The 18,952-nt window shown below is 44.4% G+C and overlaps 2 protein-coding genes across 2 annotated transcripts; one reads left to right on the plus strand and one right to left on the minus strand.

Annotated features, from left to right (window-relative positions):
* Positions 1-10,409: 10,409 nt before the first annotated feature.
* On the plus strand, positions 10,410-11,892 carry LOC119646391 (uncharacterized protein K02A2.6-like). Its single transcript, XM_038046835.1, has 2 exons — positions 10,410-10,617; positions 11,094-11,892. The coding sequence occupies exons 1-2, from the start codon at positions 10,511-10,513 to the stop codon at positions 11,890-11,892; spliced, it is 906 nt and encodes a 301-aa protein (XP_037902763.1). The 5' UTR covers positions 10,410-10,510.
* Positions 11,893-15,861: 3,969 nt separating this feature from the next.
* Positions 15,862-17,463, minus strand: LOC119646309 (actin-like protein 6B). The gene is made up of 3 exons (XM_038046726.1): positions 17,158-17,463; positions 16,264-17,103; positions 15,862-16,202 (listed from the first exon to the last, which is right to left on the minus strand). The coding sequence occupies exons 1-3, from the start codon at positions 17,354-17,356 to the stop codon at positions 15,967-15,969; spliced, it is 1,275 nt and encodes a 424-aa protein (XP_037902654.1). The 5' UTR covers positions 17,357-17,463; the 3' UTR covers positions 15,862-15,966.
* Positions 17,464-18,952: the final 1,489 nt, after the last annotated feature.

Below are 18,952 nucleotides of genomic sequence, written 5' to 3' on the forward strand. Positions count from 1 at the left end.
GTCTAGATCTCGCCGCAGAGGTCTCCAAGCCCTTTAGAGACCCCAGGAGGATCCACTGGAGAAAGTTTGGTCAGGTAATTAAGAACAAACTCTCCGGTGCGCAAATCGGTAGGATTGGCACGACAGACGAACTGGAGTCAAAGGTCGGGGCTCTGGAGAAGGCTTTTGATACCGCCTTCAAAGTCTCGTGCCCTGCTAAGTACAGCAAAAAGACCCTGCCACCGTGGTGGAACGAAGATCTCTCTAGTCTCAGGAAGTTGACCAGAGAAATCTTCAACATCTGCTACAGGCAAAAATACTGGCAGCCATACAAGGACTGCCTAAAGAAGTACAAGTCGGCCATCAGGACCGCCAAGAGGCGGTCTTGGCTAGACTATTGTCAGAACATTGAAAGCACTAGTGAATCCGCGAGGCTCAATAAGATTCTGTCCAAGGAACATAAGAGTCCATCCTTCCTTAAAAAGTCGGAAGGCTCCTGGACGGAATCTTCTAGTGAAACCTTGGAGCTGCTGGTGCAAACGCACTTTCCCTCCAGCGAGGAGGACTGTGAGTCAGAATCTCGCTTGGAGGGTTTGCGGCAACCCCAGCTGTGCGAGACTATCAAATCGGTAATTACCGGGGATAGGATCGGCTGGGCTATAAACAGCTTCTCCGCATACAAATCTCCGGGCCCAGATGGCATAATGCCAGTCATGCTACAGAAGCAGCAGGAAAGGGTTGTGCCGTGGCTTGTTGAGATTTACCGGAGCTGCATCACTTTAGGATACGTACCGCAGTCCTGGGGGCGCGCACGGGTGGTTTTCATACCGAAAGCGGGCAGGCGCGGTCATGAGTCCGCGAAGGACTTTCGACCAATCAGCCTGACCTCTTTCGTGCTGAAGACCCTAGAACGCGTCCTGGACATTCACTTAAGGACGATTATGGAGAGAACGCCTTTCTCTAAGTCCCAGCATGCCTACCTCAAAGGAAAATCCACAGAGCGGTCGCTGCAGTACAAGCAGTATACCCTTGCTGCCTTCTTGGATATAGAAGGAGCCTTCAACAACGTCAGTACCAACGCCATCAAGGAAGCCTTGACCGGTATTGGATTGGAGGGGTATCTCACGCATTGGATTATATCCATGCTGAGTACCAGGATAATCCAATCCGATCTGGGAGGCAACCACTTGACCAGAGCTGTGAACAGAGGCACGCCCCAGGGTGGTGCTATCTCACCGGTGCTCTGGTTAATAGTAATGGACAAAATTTTACGTACATTAGACAGCAGCGGGGTGAAGGTGGTCGCGTATGCCGACGACTTGGTGATACTAGTATCTGGGATGTTTCTGTCCATTATGAGCGACATTATGGAAGGAGCGTTGCGAAAGGTGTGCCTGTGGGCCGCAAGATGCGGACTCAGCATAAACCCAACCAAAACGCAACTGATGCTATTCACCACCAAGACAAGGATACCTGAATTCCATCTACCACGGCTGAATGAACAAAGATTGGTTCTTTCCTCTAATGTGAAGTATTTGGGTGTAATCCTGGATCCTAAGCTAAATTGGAGGTTGAACATAGAACTGAGGGTTAAGAAGGCCTGTATAGCCTTCTATGCCTGTAAGAGAACCTTTGCCAGGAAATGGGGTCTCCAGCCGAGGATGGTTCTCTGGATGTACACCGCTGTAGTGCGTCCGATCCTGACGTACGGATCTATTGTATGGTGGCAGGCTTTGAAGAAGAAATACAATAGAACGAAGCTTAATAGGATTCAAAGAACCGCGTGTGCAGGTGCTACGGGGGCTCTGCAGTCTTGCCCGGCAGATGCTCTCAATGTACTCCTGCATCTCCTCCCCCTTGACCTCCACATCAAATATGTTGCAGCGTGCAGTGCCGTAAGACTGCGTGAGTCCGGATGCTGGGCAGCGAAGTACTATGGCCACAGCAACATTCTAGATGAAATACCTCGAGAAATCTGGGCATCCCCCACGGACTATGTCACACGCAAGCTGAACTTCACGAGAAACTTTGCTGTGGACCTTCCAACCAGGGCAAAGTGGAAGACCGGCGGCGTGTTGCAAGACTATGACACGGTATTCTTTACGGACGGATCAAAGATGGCCTATGGAGTCGGCGCGGGGGTTTTCTCGAATACACACGGTGTATCCAAGTCGTATGGTCTCCCAGGTTTCGCCAGTGTATTCCAGGCGGAAGTACTGGCGATATTGGAAGTCTGTCGATGGCTGGAGCGTGATTCGAGTCCCAAGCGTAACATAGCCATTCTGACCGACAGCCAAGCGGCCATCAAGGCCTTGTACTCAACGACGACATCTTCCCGGTTGGTGGGGCAGTGCAGAGACACGCTCAACCATCTGGGCGGCACGCTCAAGATCACTCTCCTCTGGGTTCCCGGGCATAGGAACATAGAAGGGAATGAGCGGGCTGAGGGATTGGCCAGGCAAGGCTCTGCTCTTGGCAGTCCCTTAGGGAACACAGTCGGTGTTCCGCTGGCGGCTGTCGGGGGCCGAGTCTACTCGCACTACCTAGCAGCCGCGGGCCTGAGATGGCGAAGGCTTACAAGCTGTGCCAAATCAAGGAGAATTTGGCCCGCTTATAACATAGCCCGATCACGAGAGCTCCTGTGCCAGACGCGTGCAAATGCATTCAAGATTACGGCGGTCTGCACGGGGCACTGGCCCATAGGGGACCATGCCGCTAGGCTCGGCTTACCCTACAACTCGCATTGCCGAAGCTGCGGAGAAGGAAGGGAAACCCTCATGCACTTTCTCTGCGATTGCCCGGCTCTGGCTCGAGTCAGGCTGCGGACACTGGGTAAACCATTCTTTGGGGACCTCAGTGAGATTTCTAGTTACAGGGTCGGAGAGCTGCTTTCCTTCGTGAATGCTACGGGCTGGCTCTGAGGATCCGAGCCAGCTGGACTCCGCTTCCCTGTTCCTATAACAACAGTCACGGTCTTAGGAGTTTGTGGCATCAAAACGGCGCACCAAAGCGCTAATTGGGCTCCTCGGAGCGGCCACTGATACCTACCTACCCTACCATACTATAGAAGGGTGGGTTACTGCTTGTGCGTGAGATGCTGATAGCATTTCAGGTATGGCCAATTTCTTCGATTCTAACTTTTAGGTTGATTATCTCATCCTCGACTCTCCGAGGCTGCTTGGCTGGACTCTGAGTCCGAACAGCAGGCCTTTTTATAGCCCGCTGCATATTCCAGAGAGGTACGCGAATACTTTGCCACTTCAACATGAAGCTTCTTACTGAAACTGGTCAATCATTTGTTATCAAATAGTCTGTCAAGGCCGTGACTTCTGCAAATTGATTTTCACTATTATATTATAGTGTATCAAATGAGCTGCTCAGTTTTGTTTCACAACGATCAGGGCATTAGGTCCGAAGTTAAAGGTATTTATAATGCGTTACCTCGCTGCTCCAGCGTAGTTGGGTACATACTTTCTGACCTTTATCGCCGAATATTATATTTGCAATTGCGGCCATAAAAGAAAATAAAATAGCTTGCAGGCAACATCGAGTCGGTGTTTTGGAGTCTGTAGAAAGGATATTATATAGCCATAGAATCAACACCTCGATGTAAGTTTAATTTAGTCCATTTAATATGAAAAAGACAAACTTGAAACGGAGGATTTTCGATTCACTTGAAAAAAATCAAATCTTCGTTAAAACCGTCGCCATTATTTCAAAAGTTTGTGTTTTGACAAATCCTGTGTTCAGCGACTAGGCAATACCATATACTATTCGCATTTTTCGAAATTCCGATGTCAGCTGAACCGTTATCGAGTTATCATGTCCACAGCAAGTCACTTAAACAGCTGTAGATCCGCCATTTTTAAATATTTTTTTTTGTGAAAACCCTTACAAGTAGTATTAAATTAACTAACTGCCCTGTGAACGGGACAAAGGCTGAAGAAAAAGAAGAACTGCCCTTTGAAACTTAATTTTTTGATTGGCTCAAATAAGCTAACACTGTGTATGGAGATGGTGGTTTACGAAAAGCATTAATTAATTTTGAGCAAATTATGTAGACATTAGAAAAGACCATTAGAGAGCTAATTACCATAGACAAACCATATTTACAATTTCTATGAAATGATTTCTATATACTTTTAAACGCTTGAAATTTCAGGTTATTGCAGTAAACCCCCGAAAAGATGAATCTGTCGACGTTTTCACTTATACTCCGTTTCCGGCCATAACTATCTCGAAGGTGGAGAATCGACAATTTCCATTTAAGAAGGCTCCCCTGAACTTGATGGGTTATCCAGTGCGATCGTACGTTACAGGTGATGCGCCACGAGCATTTAAATACATTAATCGACATGGAAAATTTGTTTATGGAGGATATAGCTTCAAAGTGGTTCAGGCCTTTGTAAAGAAACACAATGGAACATTTCTTGAAATTTTCTATAACACAACAACATATATTAACGGGGGAGTTCTATACCGCCTGCTCGAAGATAGAAAAATAGATATTGCAGTACATCCATATACATTACTTAGATATAAAGTATCTTGCAGTTATCCAGTCAGGCAAATTTATATGTGCCTTATGGTGCCAGCGCCTGAAGAAGTTCAACCTTCTCTATACAATGTTTTGCCTTTTCAAGAAGTTGTTTGGTACTTCATTTTCGGTTCTATTTTAATTTTCTTTTCCGTACATTTAATGGTAAAGTTTACCTCAGGAAGACCCATTCATTTTGTAGAAGATATTATCGATAGCGTGGCAATCATCATCGCGATCACTCCAAAAATCGAGGTTTATACCCGGTCCTGGCAGAGTAGACTCATCTTCGTATTTTTTGCAGGTTACAGCCTAATTCTGGTGAGCCTGTATAATTCCACTTTGACCAGCCTTTATACCACTAAAGTTTATGAAAAAGCACTGAGAACTGTGGAAGATATGATGGAAGCTAATCTATCTATTATGGTCCATGACAATGAGTGGGGCCTTGAAGAGAATTTAATAGAACCCAAAATTTTCCGGAAGCAATTTCTTCCAGTCGACGCAAATGTTATTCATGACCATCGGGACGGGTTCAACACGAGTTTCGGTTACGTCTCAGGTTCTGATAAAATCACGTGGCTCCTAGAGCAGCAAACGTATTTTAAACGTCCTTTATTCAGACCACCGATATACTGCTTCGCATTGGTGAATATGTTTCTTGGCATGCAATATTTTACGCCGTACGAAGAAGCTCTGGACACAGTAATTTTGCAGACCTTTGAAGCAGGATTACGTGAGAAGTGGTTAAAGGAGTCATTCGATGAAAGCGTTGATGCTGGTATCGTGAAAAGGATCATTGTGTCAGAAAGCAGATACAAACCATTGATTTTGGAGAATCTAGAATATTTCTGGATTTTTTGGGCTTGTGGGATGATTTTGTCAATGATTTCTTTCATAATCGAGACCAATCTGTCAAGGGCTAGATTTCTAGCTACACGACTTTTTGATTACATGTAAATTAAGTTGTTCAGATACATAATATAATAATAATCAGAAGTCATTTTGTGAGTTCTATTCTTAAATTTTATTGGACAAAAGCCTTGCACATGGTTTCTTTTAATAATAATGAGTGCAGATGACCTAGCCACCGATCAGACTTTTTGGTAAGCTTAAGTTTAACATTATGGAATAATAACTGAAAATATAATCGGTTAGATAGTTTTTGTGTGTTTATCAGAGTGTACTTATGCGGTGTTTCCAACGATTAATTATCTGAAATAATAAAAACTTGTTGTTTCTTTTTCGTTGGTGTGGAATTTTATTCTTGCAAATACCGATATTTCGGGAACCACTTGTTCCCTTCATCAGTGCTAACAAGTTTTTTTGGAGCATAAAACCTGGGAAACGCGTGCTGAACCAATACCAACAGCTCTACTACCAAAACCTATCTCCACCTCCACGTGGTGAACGCTGGGAGCTCTTTCTTAACGAAAAGCTGCAGACGGAGAAGGATGAAGACGAGTCTCCCGCGCCTAAAAACGGGACAAATTATACCAACTGGTCCTCCAGGTTGGGGGTTGGGTAAGGCTGACAGCCCTACACGGAAAACAACTTGTTATGAAGCCACAACAGGAGCCTCGGACTGGACCGATACAACAACGACGAACCCGGCAACGACAAAGGAATAACTATTTGCACATTTTCTCATGAAGCGTGCGCTTCCTGTACAGAGATGGAGCAGATAGCCGATACCCTGTCCCAATATAGGGCGGATGTAAGAGCGTTACAGGAGATGCGTTGGACAGGGACCGGTTTCCTGGAGAAGAGCCGCTACACCATATATTATAGTGGCCATCCAGCAAACCATGTGCTCGGAATAGGTTTCTTAGTCAGCCAAAAAACGAAACCTGCTGTTATCGGTTTTTAAAATATAAGCGAAAGTCTATGCACTCTGTGCTTGCGAGGCAAATTTTGAAATATAATCCTCATTAACGTTCATGCCTCTACTGAGGAGACTGCAGAGTCGGAAAAGGATACCGTTTACGAGGCAGTAGAACGAACCCTCGAAGCCTGTCCCAGATATGATATGGCTCCCATGGCTTACACCAAAATACAAATGATAATGGACTGCGGATCATTCAATTACCAGTGTCACACGAAATGGGTTTTGGAAGTACCTGGTTTGTGCGGAAAGCGGTCCACAAACATACGTGGGCCTCTCCAGACGGAAGAGGAGAACTTATATGGGGCCAGTATAGAATCGGATCACTATCTCGTTGGCATGGTGCTCCGACCTCGAATAACAACATCACCAAGAATCCCCTCTGACAATCAGGTGAGAGTTAACACTGAAGCCATCCACAACACAGCCCTCTGCAACACCTATAAGAGTGAAATGGATGCCGCAATAACTGCATTCAACGGAGATCATGGAGATGAAGCATCAATAAATGATCTTCACAATCACCTGAAGAACGGTATCATAAATACGGCCACAAACATACTTGGCCCCAGCTGCAAAAAGAGTCGGAACGGCTGGTTTGACGAGGAATGTAAGCTAGCAAAGGAACGGAAGAATGCTGCATACCGAGTTGTAACAGTGTGAACTAACCATTAAATATAATACATAGTGTGAATTAACAATTAAGTTTACTACAACTGTATTTAATATACATTCAACTGTCAAATATTTTTTCAAATAAATATGATTCCACAACATACTGGCGACGAGGACGGTCGTGTTTTTCGTTTTTCCGAGCGCGAGTTAAATATGGACGCCACACAGTTTGCCGAATTTTTACGTGTGCAGGCGGAGCAACAAACCACCATCCTAAAAATTCTTGAAAATTTCGCTACCGTGACGGTTGGTAGAGAAAACATCTCTACAGAGGTAAAAAAACAAAACATCCTAAAAAACTTTAAATGTGAGAAATATGATGGCGTTACAACGGCTAGTGTTTTCGTAGATTATTTTGAAGCCCAGTGCCACATGTGGGGAATCGCGGATGATATAAGTTCGAAAAGAGAATTATTCGTATCATGTCTAAAGCCGGAAACCTATCGTGAACTAAAAATTGCATTTGCGGACGCAAAGAAAAAATTTGAAAACCTGACTTACACGGAAATCGCGGAAAAATTCGTGAAGCTTTTTGAATGAAAAACCACGCGCTTCAAAGCTCTAACGAACTTTTGGAATTGTGTGAGGAAAAAAGATGAGTCATTCGAATCTTACGCGAACAGGCTAAAAGACATAAGTCGCGATTGTGGCTACGACGGCGACATGCTAGAACGTCAATTACGTGATCGGTTTGCAACGGGTCTCAACCATCCCCGACTTGAAGTGGAATTGAAACAAAGGTGGCCAGAGCTAAAAACATTCGATGATATTGAAGGCATAGAAAACGAAGTGTCGTTCGCGGAAGTTTTCAAAATAGCGCTATCAAGAGAGTTGGCGGAAAAAGACATTGTAGAAAGTGAATGCGCGGAAGTGAAAAAGATAGTAAAACGTCGTGCGAAAATCGGTAAGCGGATCCGAATTTTGTCGGAAGAACAATGTTTAAGATGTGGTGCCCGTGAAAGACATTCAAAAGACAACTGCAAGGCGGCGAATCACATTTGTGAAGCGTGTGGCAAACGTGGACATTACGGGTCGTGCTGTATAAGAAAAGGCAGAGCTAAATTGATCGCGAGAGACAAAAAGAAACAACAGCGTATTTACAACGTAAAAAATAGTGATACATCTATTTCGAGTTGTGAGCAAGTTTTTAAAGTAATGAGTGCCATTGCTAAGAAAAGAAACATTGACGTTAAGATAAACGGTGTCACGTGTACGATGGACTGGGATCCGGGCGCGTCAGTTTCCATTATAAGTACAGATTTTTGGAAACAGATCGGATCACCAACGCTTAAAGGGAAGCCAAAACTACGGGCTTATGGCAATTTTGATTTACCTTGCCAAGGAGAAGCTACAGTGACAGTGACGCTGAACAAGCGAACGCGATCTTTGAAAGTAGTCGTGGTGGACAACGCGAATCCAATGTTATTTGGCTTAGAGTGGAATGAAGCCTTCAATTTGCCACTGCCCGAACCAGTGTACAACGTAGATCGTGTCAACAACCACGTGCAGCCGACAACGAAACCACTGCATCAGAAGTTAAATGACATATTGGAAGAGAACAAGCAGCTATTCGAAGAAGGACTGGGAAAAATAAATAACTACCAAGTTAAAATTCACGTAAAGGAAACAGCAACACCAATACATATTCCAGCCAGGCCAGTCCGATTCGGAATTCAAAAAAGCGTGGAATTCGAACTTGAAAGGTTACAGCAGCTTGGAATTATCTCACCTGTTGACCCCAACGAAACACCGATCGAATGGGCAACACCCACTGTCAACGTGGTTAAACGGAACGGAAATATACGTATTTGTGGTGATTTTCGTGTTACACTGAATCCAGCACTAGTAACAATACGACATCCAGTACCAACATTCGAAAAGATCCGTCAGCAGCTTGCCAAGGGTGAGAAGTACACGAAATTAGATCTACGCGATGCCTATCTACAATTCGAGATTAGTCCAGAGTCAAGAAAATACCTAATCATATCCACACACAAAGGGTATTTTCAGTATAACCGTATGACTCCTGGTATATCGAGTGCACCCGGAACATTTCAAAATTATATGGAAAATCTACTTGCTGGCATACCCAACGTTGCAATCTATTTCGACGACATAGGCTTTACAGGTCCAGATGAAGATAGCCATCTAAGATCATTAAGAGAAGTTTTTAAACGTCTGCGTGAAGTTGGTTTTCGTATCGAAAAGAACAAATGTAGCTTTTTTCAAGACAGTATCGACTATTTGGGCCAGCAATTCAATCGAAAAGGGATCTATCCAGTGAAAGACAAGCTGATAGCAATAAAAAATGCTGCAATACCCACTAACAAGAAGGAGTTACGATCCTTTCTGGGATTGGTCAATTTTTACGAGAAATTCATACCCAACTTACATGGAGCATGTTCCGAACTACACGCATTAACTGGTACAAAGTCGCAATGGCGATGGTCAATAAAGGAACAGAAACAATTTGATAATGTTAAACATATGATAGCTAGCGCCCGTCATCTAACTCCTTACGATCACACAAAACCGCTTTATTTGGCAACAGACGCATCCGATGTAGGCCTTGGTGCTGTTTTATATCTTCAGGACGAGGCTAACAACGAGTTACCTATCGCCTACGCGTCATGAAAATTGAACGAAGCAGAACAAAAATACGCTACCATTGACAAGGAGGCATTAGCAATATTTTTCGCCGTGAAGAAATTTGATCCATATTTACGTGGGACAAAGTTTACATTAATTACGGATCACAAGCCGCTTCAACACCTGTTGGGAGACAAACGAAATTTGCAAAAAATCGTAAACAACCGTCTGACGAGATGGGCACTAATGTTAGGTGCATACAATTACGATATACAGTATCGTCAAGGCAAATACAATATTCTAGCTGATTGCTTATCACGCTTACCAAACGCACATGAAGCAATTTCGGAGGAAGCGCAGAAGATTCATAAAATTTATGCGGTAATTCAAACACGGAAGCTTGATGATATTGTACTAACAAAACAGGAACTTAGGAAGCAGACGAAGCATAACCTAATATTACGACGAGTAATTGAGTTAATTGAGCGTCACTGGCCAGACACGAAGTGTATCAACAACGAGCTGAAACCATACTACGACAAACGGAAGGAACTATCATACGAAAATGGTATTTTGATGTGGCAAGGACGAATTATCGTGCCCGATAATCTTCAAGAAGTAACATTGAGGCATCTTCATAAAGGGCATCCAGGCATTGGCTCTATGCGTGCGTCAGCGAGGTACTATGTATGGTGGCCGAACATCGACAAGGACGTGGAACATCATGCATGGCATGTCAACGTCAACGCCCAAAACAATCTGAACTGCCAATCTACTTTTGGTCCCTGCCAGAGCATTGTTGGCAACGACTGCATGTGGACTTTGCAGGTCCCTTCGAAGGAAAAATGTGGATTGTGCTTGTTGATGCTTTATCAAAGTGGGTAGAAGCAGATGTACTTTATGCTGCCACCACAAGAACTTTGTGCGAATTCCTAGAGGAGAAGTTTATAACATTTATCATCATCAACGGCGCAACAACCGGTATCCGGTCTAGGCCTGCCTTAATAAGGAACTCCAGACATCCCGGTTTTGCGCCGAGGTCCACCAATTCGATATCCCTAAAAGCTGTCTGGCGTCCTGGCCCACGCCATCGCTCCATCTTAGGCAGGGTCTGCCTCGTCTTCTTTTCCTACCATAGATATTGCCCTTATAGACTTTCCGGGTGGGATCATCTTCATCCATACGGATTAAGTGACCCGCCCACCGTAACCTATTGAGCCGGATTTTATCCACAACCGTACGGTCATGGTATCGCTCATAGATTTCGTCATTGTGTAGGCTACGGAATCGTCCATCCTCATGTAGGGGGCCAAAAATTCTTCGGAGGATTCTTCTCTCGAACGCGGCCAAGAGTTCGCAATTTTTCTTGCTAAGAACCCAAGTTTCCGAGGAATACATGAGGACTGGCAAGATCATTCCATATATAACATTTGGTTATCCGGAAATTATCGTGTCGGATAATGGTAGTCAATTTACGTCAGAAGAGTTTCGAAATTATTGTCAAAGTCATGGAATAAAACATGTAACGTCTTCACCGTACCATCCGAAAACCAACGGACTAGCCGAACGATTCGTACGAACATTCAAGGAGCGCATGAAAGCCAGTGAATATGATGGTTTATCACAACGTCAGCGCTTGCGCACATTTCTATTTACATATCGAAACACACCACACTCCTTTACAGGGAAGGCACCATCTGAATTTTTGCTAGGTCGACGCCTGCGAACTTTATTTGACAATCTGAAGCCTAATGTACGGCGAGAGATGCATTTTAAACATGTAAAACAAAATCTTCAAGCAGAGCAGTCTAACAGAGAGTTCCAACCAGCACAACCAGTATTCGTAAAGACAGACATCGAGAAAATGTGGGAACCAGCCAACATAGTCGAAAGAACAAATCGATATTCCTACCGTGTTCGAACAAAGGACGGTGTAGAAAGAAGACGACATGCAGATCATATCCGAGAACGGAGGGTAATACCACCATCAATCGACTTCCGGGATGTCTCAGATTTTAAGCGAAACAGTTTCCATTACCAATCTGCAAGCCCGACAGCAAATGATGAACAGGAACATCAGCAGTCTATGCAACCCGCTATACCGTCGCATGGAAACGGAAACATGAGTGAACAAGGACAACACACCGAAGCACAACAAATTGAACATCCAGTACGGCGAAGCCAACGGCTAAGAAATCGACCCAAGAGACTAGTCGAAGAGATGTAAAATTACTGAAGGAAGGAGAAATGTAACAGTGTGAACTAACCATTAAATGTAATACATAGTGTGAATTAACAATTAAGTTTACTACAACTGTATTTAATATACATTCAACTGTCAAATATTTTTTCAAATAAATATGATTCCACAACACGAGTAAAGCTGCAATCTCAAAGAACGCGGGCATGCGCAGAGACTTATCATGAACTCCGGCGGTCGGAGAAGCGATTTCACCGACGGAAAAAGGAAACCTGGGAGAATCAATAGGTCTGTGAACTCGAAAAGTACAGGGAGAAACCGCACCAGGCGCGCGAGTTTTACTAACAAGTCAGCAGTATGAAGCCTTACACACCTCGATGTTCGTCCTGCCGAGATAAAGAGGGAAATCTGATTTACAACAGAATGGGCATATTGGAGCGATGGGATGAGTACTTTGATGAACTACCGAACAACGAGAACATCCGCGAGTTGGAGGTCCCGCCAACTGAAGAAGACGGACAAATACTGCCACCACTAAGTACAGAAGAAACAGTCCGTGCAATTCATCGGCTTAGTAATCATAAGTCGCCAAGAATCGATGGCACTACAGCCGAGTTGGTTAAATATGGAGGCGACCAATTACACCTAGTGGTTCATCAACTTGTGCTCAAGTTATGGGACAACGAATCAATGCCTGACGATTGGCAACGAGGCATTATCTGTCTCATACATAAAAAAGGAGATAACACACAGAGCAGCAATTATAGGGTTATCGCGTTGCTGAGTACCATCTACAAGATATTCTCCGCTATCTTGCTAGGCCGGATAGCCCCATATACCCACAACATAATTGGCTCATACCGAAGAGGCTTCAATCCAGGCAAATCAGCAACAGAATATGCACATCAGTTGCACCACCTTTTCACCGACTTTAAAGCCGCTTATGATAGCATAGCCAGGGTAAAATTGTATACGGCTGTTTCCGGTCGAGTTTTGTTTAGTTTTTTTTTTCCCCTAAAAATGAAGTGGTGGTTTTTCTTTTTCTTTATTGCTGTTACTACAATCGGTAAGTGATCCCCTTAATAATAACTTTTTCAGTCTAAAGATAGTTGGGAAAGCAGAGGCGTATCAAGAAGAGGCGAGCGGCAGTTGCATTCAGACAGGAATCCGTGCAGGCTTTTTCCAACTAGCTGTTGCATCCGTGCACTGACGCTCAACAAATACGTCACTTTTCACATCACCATTAATTTCAACGAACCCGATACTGTTTGGCGGTACGACACTAGGTACAGTCATTTGCTCGATGCACTACTTTCGGGGGGGTGGTAAACTATCTATCTATGGAGGATTCAAGTTTTGAATGTTAACGAGTCGTACACTATCATTTCGTACAATCATATTTATGGCTTTGTTATAAATAAAGTTATAAAGGTTTGACCTATGGGTATCGGTATTTGTTGAGCATAATTCGGCACAATGAGGGCTTCCATTTTTGCCACTGCCAAGCTTACTTTTCGTGAACACTTTAATTGATCCACCATCAAATCCCTTCACGACCAAATGGCATGCTTGTGTATCGATACTTAGTTCTTGTGGGACACGGTATCGACAATAACCTCGCATGAAACATGACCCTTTTGATGGAAATTAAAACATTTCATATTCTTCGCGTGATCTGTCTTATGGGCAATGTCCTTTTCTTTGTCATGTCTGCCATTAAAGTCCCTGGTTTTTCTACTTTTAAAATCGCTTTACACACTGAAGAGAAATTGACTATATAACTCGTCCGGAGAATTATATCGTCCAGCCTTTGCTCTCGTCCGAAAGGTCGTCTAATCCGTCAATCAACCAGGAAATTGCATCCTTCCCAGTAATTTTACATTCTTGCAATAAGATCATCTTAGCGAAATAGTACTCCGACATTGTTTCTCCTCGTTCCTTTCTAAGGTTTACCAATTTGCGTAAGGATGCTGCAAAGTCATGGTGTTCGGTGAAAAAGCTTTTGATGGGGTCCTTCCACTCGTTCCAGGACCTCTGCTAGTCACTCAAGTTTGAGTACCACTCTTTAGCTAGTCCCGTTAACCTATTCTGCATATGATATATAGTAGCATTTTCATTTATCACAACGAGCTGGTCTATTTTCTCAAGCCATCTCCTCCTAATAACTCAAAGACACTGTTTTTTGTAGCTATTATAACTTTCCACTATCCTTTATATAACCACTCAGTTTTACGCGAGTTTCTAACTCACTTCTGAAACTTATTCTAGACTAATTTCCACGATTGCTCTGCCGGTCTCGTGGCTGTCAACCTGCTATCAACAGGTAGGCGAGCCACTATTCTGATGCAGAGCTCAGACGAATCTTCGTCAATCAGCTCGCGCCTCCACAGGACATCCAAAGTTGAGCGCCCTATACACTGTTTTATGTAGATTATGTCTTCCTGACTGACTAGGCTGACCCTGACCAATGTGCGAGGCCAGATAAATGCAGCAGGATCACTCTCAAGACCATTCGACATTAACAACGGTCTACGACAAAGGGATGCCCTATCATGCGTCCTCTTTAACCTGGCCCTCGAGAAAGTGATCTGTGATGCTGAGGTAAATGCAAGAGGTACAATTCTCTTTAAATCCACCCAACTACTGACCTATGCTGACGATATCGACATCATGGGAAGAACCACACGAGACGTACAAACTGCCTTCATCCAGATCGAGCAGGCGGTTTGTGGGGCGAAATCTTGGGCTGCACAACAATGAAGGCAAGACAAAATATATGGTGGCAACGTCAGCACTGAAGACGAACCAACCAACAACATTAAACCGCACTGGTCAAACAGGAAGAATAAGGATAGGAGAATACAACTTTGAGACCGTTGACAATTTCTCCTATCTAGGGTCGAAAATCACAACCGATTACAGCTACGATGATGAAATCCGCGCACGGTTGTTGTCAGCCAACAGAACCTATTTCAGCTTACAAAGACTGTTCCGTTCGAAACGTCTCACCATAGGGTCAAAGCTCTTACTGTACAAGACTATGATCCTGCCAGTCCTCATGTATTCCTCGGAAACTTGGGTTATTAGCAAGAAAAATTGCGAACTCTTGGCCGCGTTCGAGAGACGAATCCTCCGAAGAATTTTTGGCCCCCTACATGAGGATGGACGATTCGGTAACCTACATAACGACGAAATCTATGAGCGATACCATGACCGTCCGGTTGTGGATAAAATCCGGCTCAATAGGTTACGGTGGGCGGTTCACTTAATCCGTATGGATGAGGATGATCCCACCCGGAAAGTCTATAAGGGCAACCAATATCTATGGTAGAAAAAGAAGACGAGGCAGACCCTGCCTAAGATGGAGCGATGGCGTGGGTCAGGACGCCAGACAGCTTTTAGGGATATCGAATTGGTGGACCTCGGCGCAAAACCGGGATGTCTCTAGTTCCTTATTAAGGCAGGCCTAGACCGGATTGCGCCGTTGATGATGATGTCTTCCTAGCGCCTCAAAGCAAAGCAAAGAAATTATCGCCCGACCCCCATGGAACAGGTACAATCACTGTCAATGGCAGTGACCAGTCTAGAACTAAGTGATTTGAATATAGTTCTGAATGTTGGCAGACTATGAAAAACAATGAACGGCGTCTTGCGGTAAGGGAGACAAAGATGTTGCGTTGGACTAGTGGCGTGACACGTTTTAATTATATCCGAAATGAGGATATCCGCGATCGTTATGGGGTTGCACCGATCGTGAAAAAATTGCGAGGCCTCTTCGATGGTATGGTCACGTAATTCGCGCTAACGCGTCAGAATTTCCGTTATTTTTTACCGTGTTCTGCACACATATGTCGGAACACAGACTTTCAAATAAAACACTTTGCAAAGAAGCATTTGACCGCCTATGAATGCAATTTTTTTATTGCTAGGGGATGTCCCGGGTTTGAAGGCGGATTTTTCAAATTGTAAAACTCTGAACAGAATAAAACAAAATCATTTGCTTTTAAATCAAGTCGTAAAATGGGAACCAATTTATTATTATTTGCTTACATTACAATAATTATCAATTACAGTCTACATTTCGTTTCATTTCATTCACTCTCACGGACATTTCCTCTCGACTTGGCTTTTCCCTGACTCTTCGTACTCCTGCGACGAGATCCACATTTGTTGGAATGTCCCAATACTGGCGAGAATCGATCCACCGATCCAGGCTCCGAATCGCCGTTCAACACTGCCGTTCGCTGAAATCATCTTCAATCTCGTGTTCGACGGTGCGCGGTGTTGCAGGTCTCGATTCAACCTTTCGGGGAAGCCTTGCAGTAATGTGTTTCCACCTATAAAGGACGAGAGAGAGTCAACTTACGAATCTCTCCAAGGACAAAGTTTATTTCTTACCAGTGATTACTACGGAACCGTACAGAGACATTCGAACATCAGCGTCGCACATTCCGACGCTCGTGGACGCCAATTGACCCGCGCCAAGCATCGTGTGATCGAAAAGCGTCTCGGCTAGTTTGAACCGCTCTGAGCCGAACTCCTGATGGTATCCGTTGGGGAATTCGTAATGAACCGATGGAATTTGGGAAGCAGTGCGTTCGTCGTACGGACTCTCTAGAACTTGCAATATAGACATTTGGAAATCTTGCAGCAAACCCTTCATCATGTACTGTTGCCAGGATTGAGTCAAATTCTCCGGTAACTTCCGGAGAGTAAACCGGGGATTGTCGCGTTCCTTTACCACGTCCTTCGAAGCAATTTTGTATGATGGCGTCAAATCAATTCCTTGAGATTCCAAATATTTCCGGCACTGCAGGGAAAGATAGTCCCCACCGAGAGGTGATTTCACAACAGCTTGGGACAGAACATAGCCTTCGTGAACGGGCACGGCGGAAGTGTGGGTCGCGCCACTATCTACAACTAGTGCGGTAGCTCTACCACTTGCGAAAGCTGCCAGCACGGCATTCTTCACAAGGAAAAATGCAGGCACATTGTACTTTTCGAACATCAACTCTGTGAGCTTCTCGCGGTTGTTCCGGACATTCCAGCTCGCCTCAGAAAACAGAACCGGATGATATTCTGACTCTGACTGGATCACTTTCGCGTATGTGTAGTCCAGGACCTTTTCAAACAAGTCCCAGTTGTCGATCATTCCATCCTTCATGTACGTCTGGATTTCCATCTGGGCCCGAGGTACGCAGACGTAGGTGGTATCAACGTAATACTTCCGACCTGAAGCTAAAATTTCAAAGAATGGATTCAATATTCTTATGGACTACACAAAGCACTTACATTGAGTTATGTTATTGTCCGTTTTTGTGTCAATATCCATGTTGGTGTCGGGCTCCTCAGGTCCTTCACCAACCACTGCTGGGATCTCGGCTTTCGGCGTATCTTCCTGCGCGTAACCCACACGAATTGAATGGTGGCCAGGGTCGAAAACCAATGCCCCAATCTCGTCGCCACCATATAACATGCCGCCTGAGCTCATATTTTCAGTTTAAAGCAGTCAAATGCGCACAAAAACAGTCAGCGAAATTGCAATGAAAGCAACGCGACGCCGGCTGTGAAACGTCAAAATAAATGAAAAGCAATCCCGAGGAATTGTCAAAGATGATGCGCTGAACTGTATTTGGATAATACGTGTGAAGTTAGGAATGCTTCAAATTGGAAAAGAGCAAATTTAAATTTAGTTTACGTTAGTGTTTTGATAAAATTTCCTTGTTTTCGATACAATCCAGTCCACAAAGATATATTTTCATTTTAATTAATGTATTATAATGGCAACAGCTAGAACTTAAGAAAAATGATTGCAATCTTTTCTGCAGTTGAAGATGGAGATGAAAAGGAAGACAAGAATGCGGTCGACATTTCGTCAGCAAAGTGTCGACAAAATGGTCAAAACTGCAAAATCGTCCGATTTTCATAAACGAGGCGACCGCCCAGATTCTGGAAATTCAAGAATTTTTGCGCTACGATGCCGGGAACGCTAGATATCGCAAAAATCCGGGGCCAGAAAGACTGGTCGAATTCCAGGAAAATTGAAAATTTCCACGACAAAATGGCGAAAAATGAAAAATCGTCGGATTTTCGTTGGCGATACTTTTGTGGCGCGGCAGAATTCGCGGCATTCAAAATTTATTTCGAATGTTGCGAATACCAGTGCACAGATGACGTCACCGGCGCTCTCCACTCAGTTTAGACCTCGCCACAGGAGTGGAGAGCAGAGTGCCATGAAGTGGACGGCAAAAATGTGATTTTTCGCAACATTCGCCACATTTGAAATAAATTTCGAATGCCGCGAATCCTGCCGCGCCACATCACTCCGCCCGAAGCGGAAGTATTTGATGCTCAAATACGCGGCGAGCAGTTCACGATCGTAGGTACTGTAGTTCCGTTGAGCGGGATTCAACTGCCTAGAGAAGAAGCTCAACGGTTGCCAGACGTGATTCACCTTTCGGTGAAGAGCGGCACCTACTGCGGTATCAGAGGCATCAACAAAAACGACTGGAGGTGCATCTTGCAGAGGAAATGCCAAGAGTGTAGCTTCAGCCAGTTGCTGTCGGGATTTATTGAACGCGCGGACAGCCTCTTCAGACCACACGATCTCTCGTGTGTCCTTAGTTTCGGGGCCAGACAAGTACGCGTTCAAAACGGACTGGTGCTGGGCAGCCTTGGGCAGGAAACGACGATAGAAGTTTAGCATGCCCAAGAGCCTCCGCAAATCCTTTTCAGTTTTCGGACGCGGGAAGCTTGTAATCGCTTGCATCTTGTCTGAGTCGGGCTGTATTCCTTCAGGGGAAATGCAGTGGCCGAGAAATTTCACCTGTGTTTGAAGGAATTTACATTTCTCAACGTTTAGGACTAACCCGGCTTCAAGGAGACGTTGAAAAATGCACTCGAGATGGGCTAAGTGCTCAGACTCTGAGAAAGAAGCGACCAAAACATCATCCAAATATACGAAACAGAAATCGAGGTTTCGCAGGACCGAGTGGATGAACCTTTGAAAGGTTTGCGCCGCATTGCACAATCCGAAAGTCATCCGGGTGAACTCGAAGAGTCCAAAGGGTGTCTTGGATTATAGCTT

This window comes from Hermetia illucens, chromosome 1 (genome assembly GCF_905115235.1).
Source record: "Hermetia illucens chromosome 1, iHerIll2.2.curated.20191125, whole genome shotgun sequence".
NCBI classification, from domain to species: domain Eukaryota; kingdom Metazoa; phylum Arthropoda; class Insecta; order Diptera; family Stratiomyidae; genus Hermetia; species Hermetia illucens.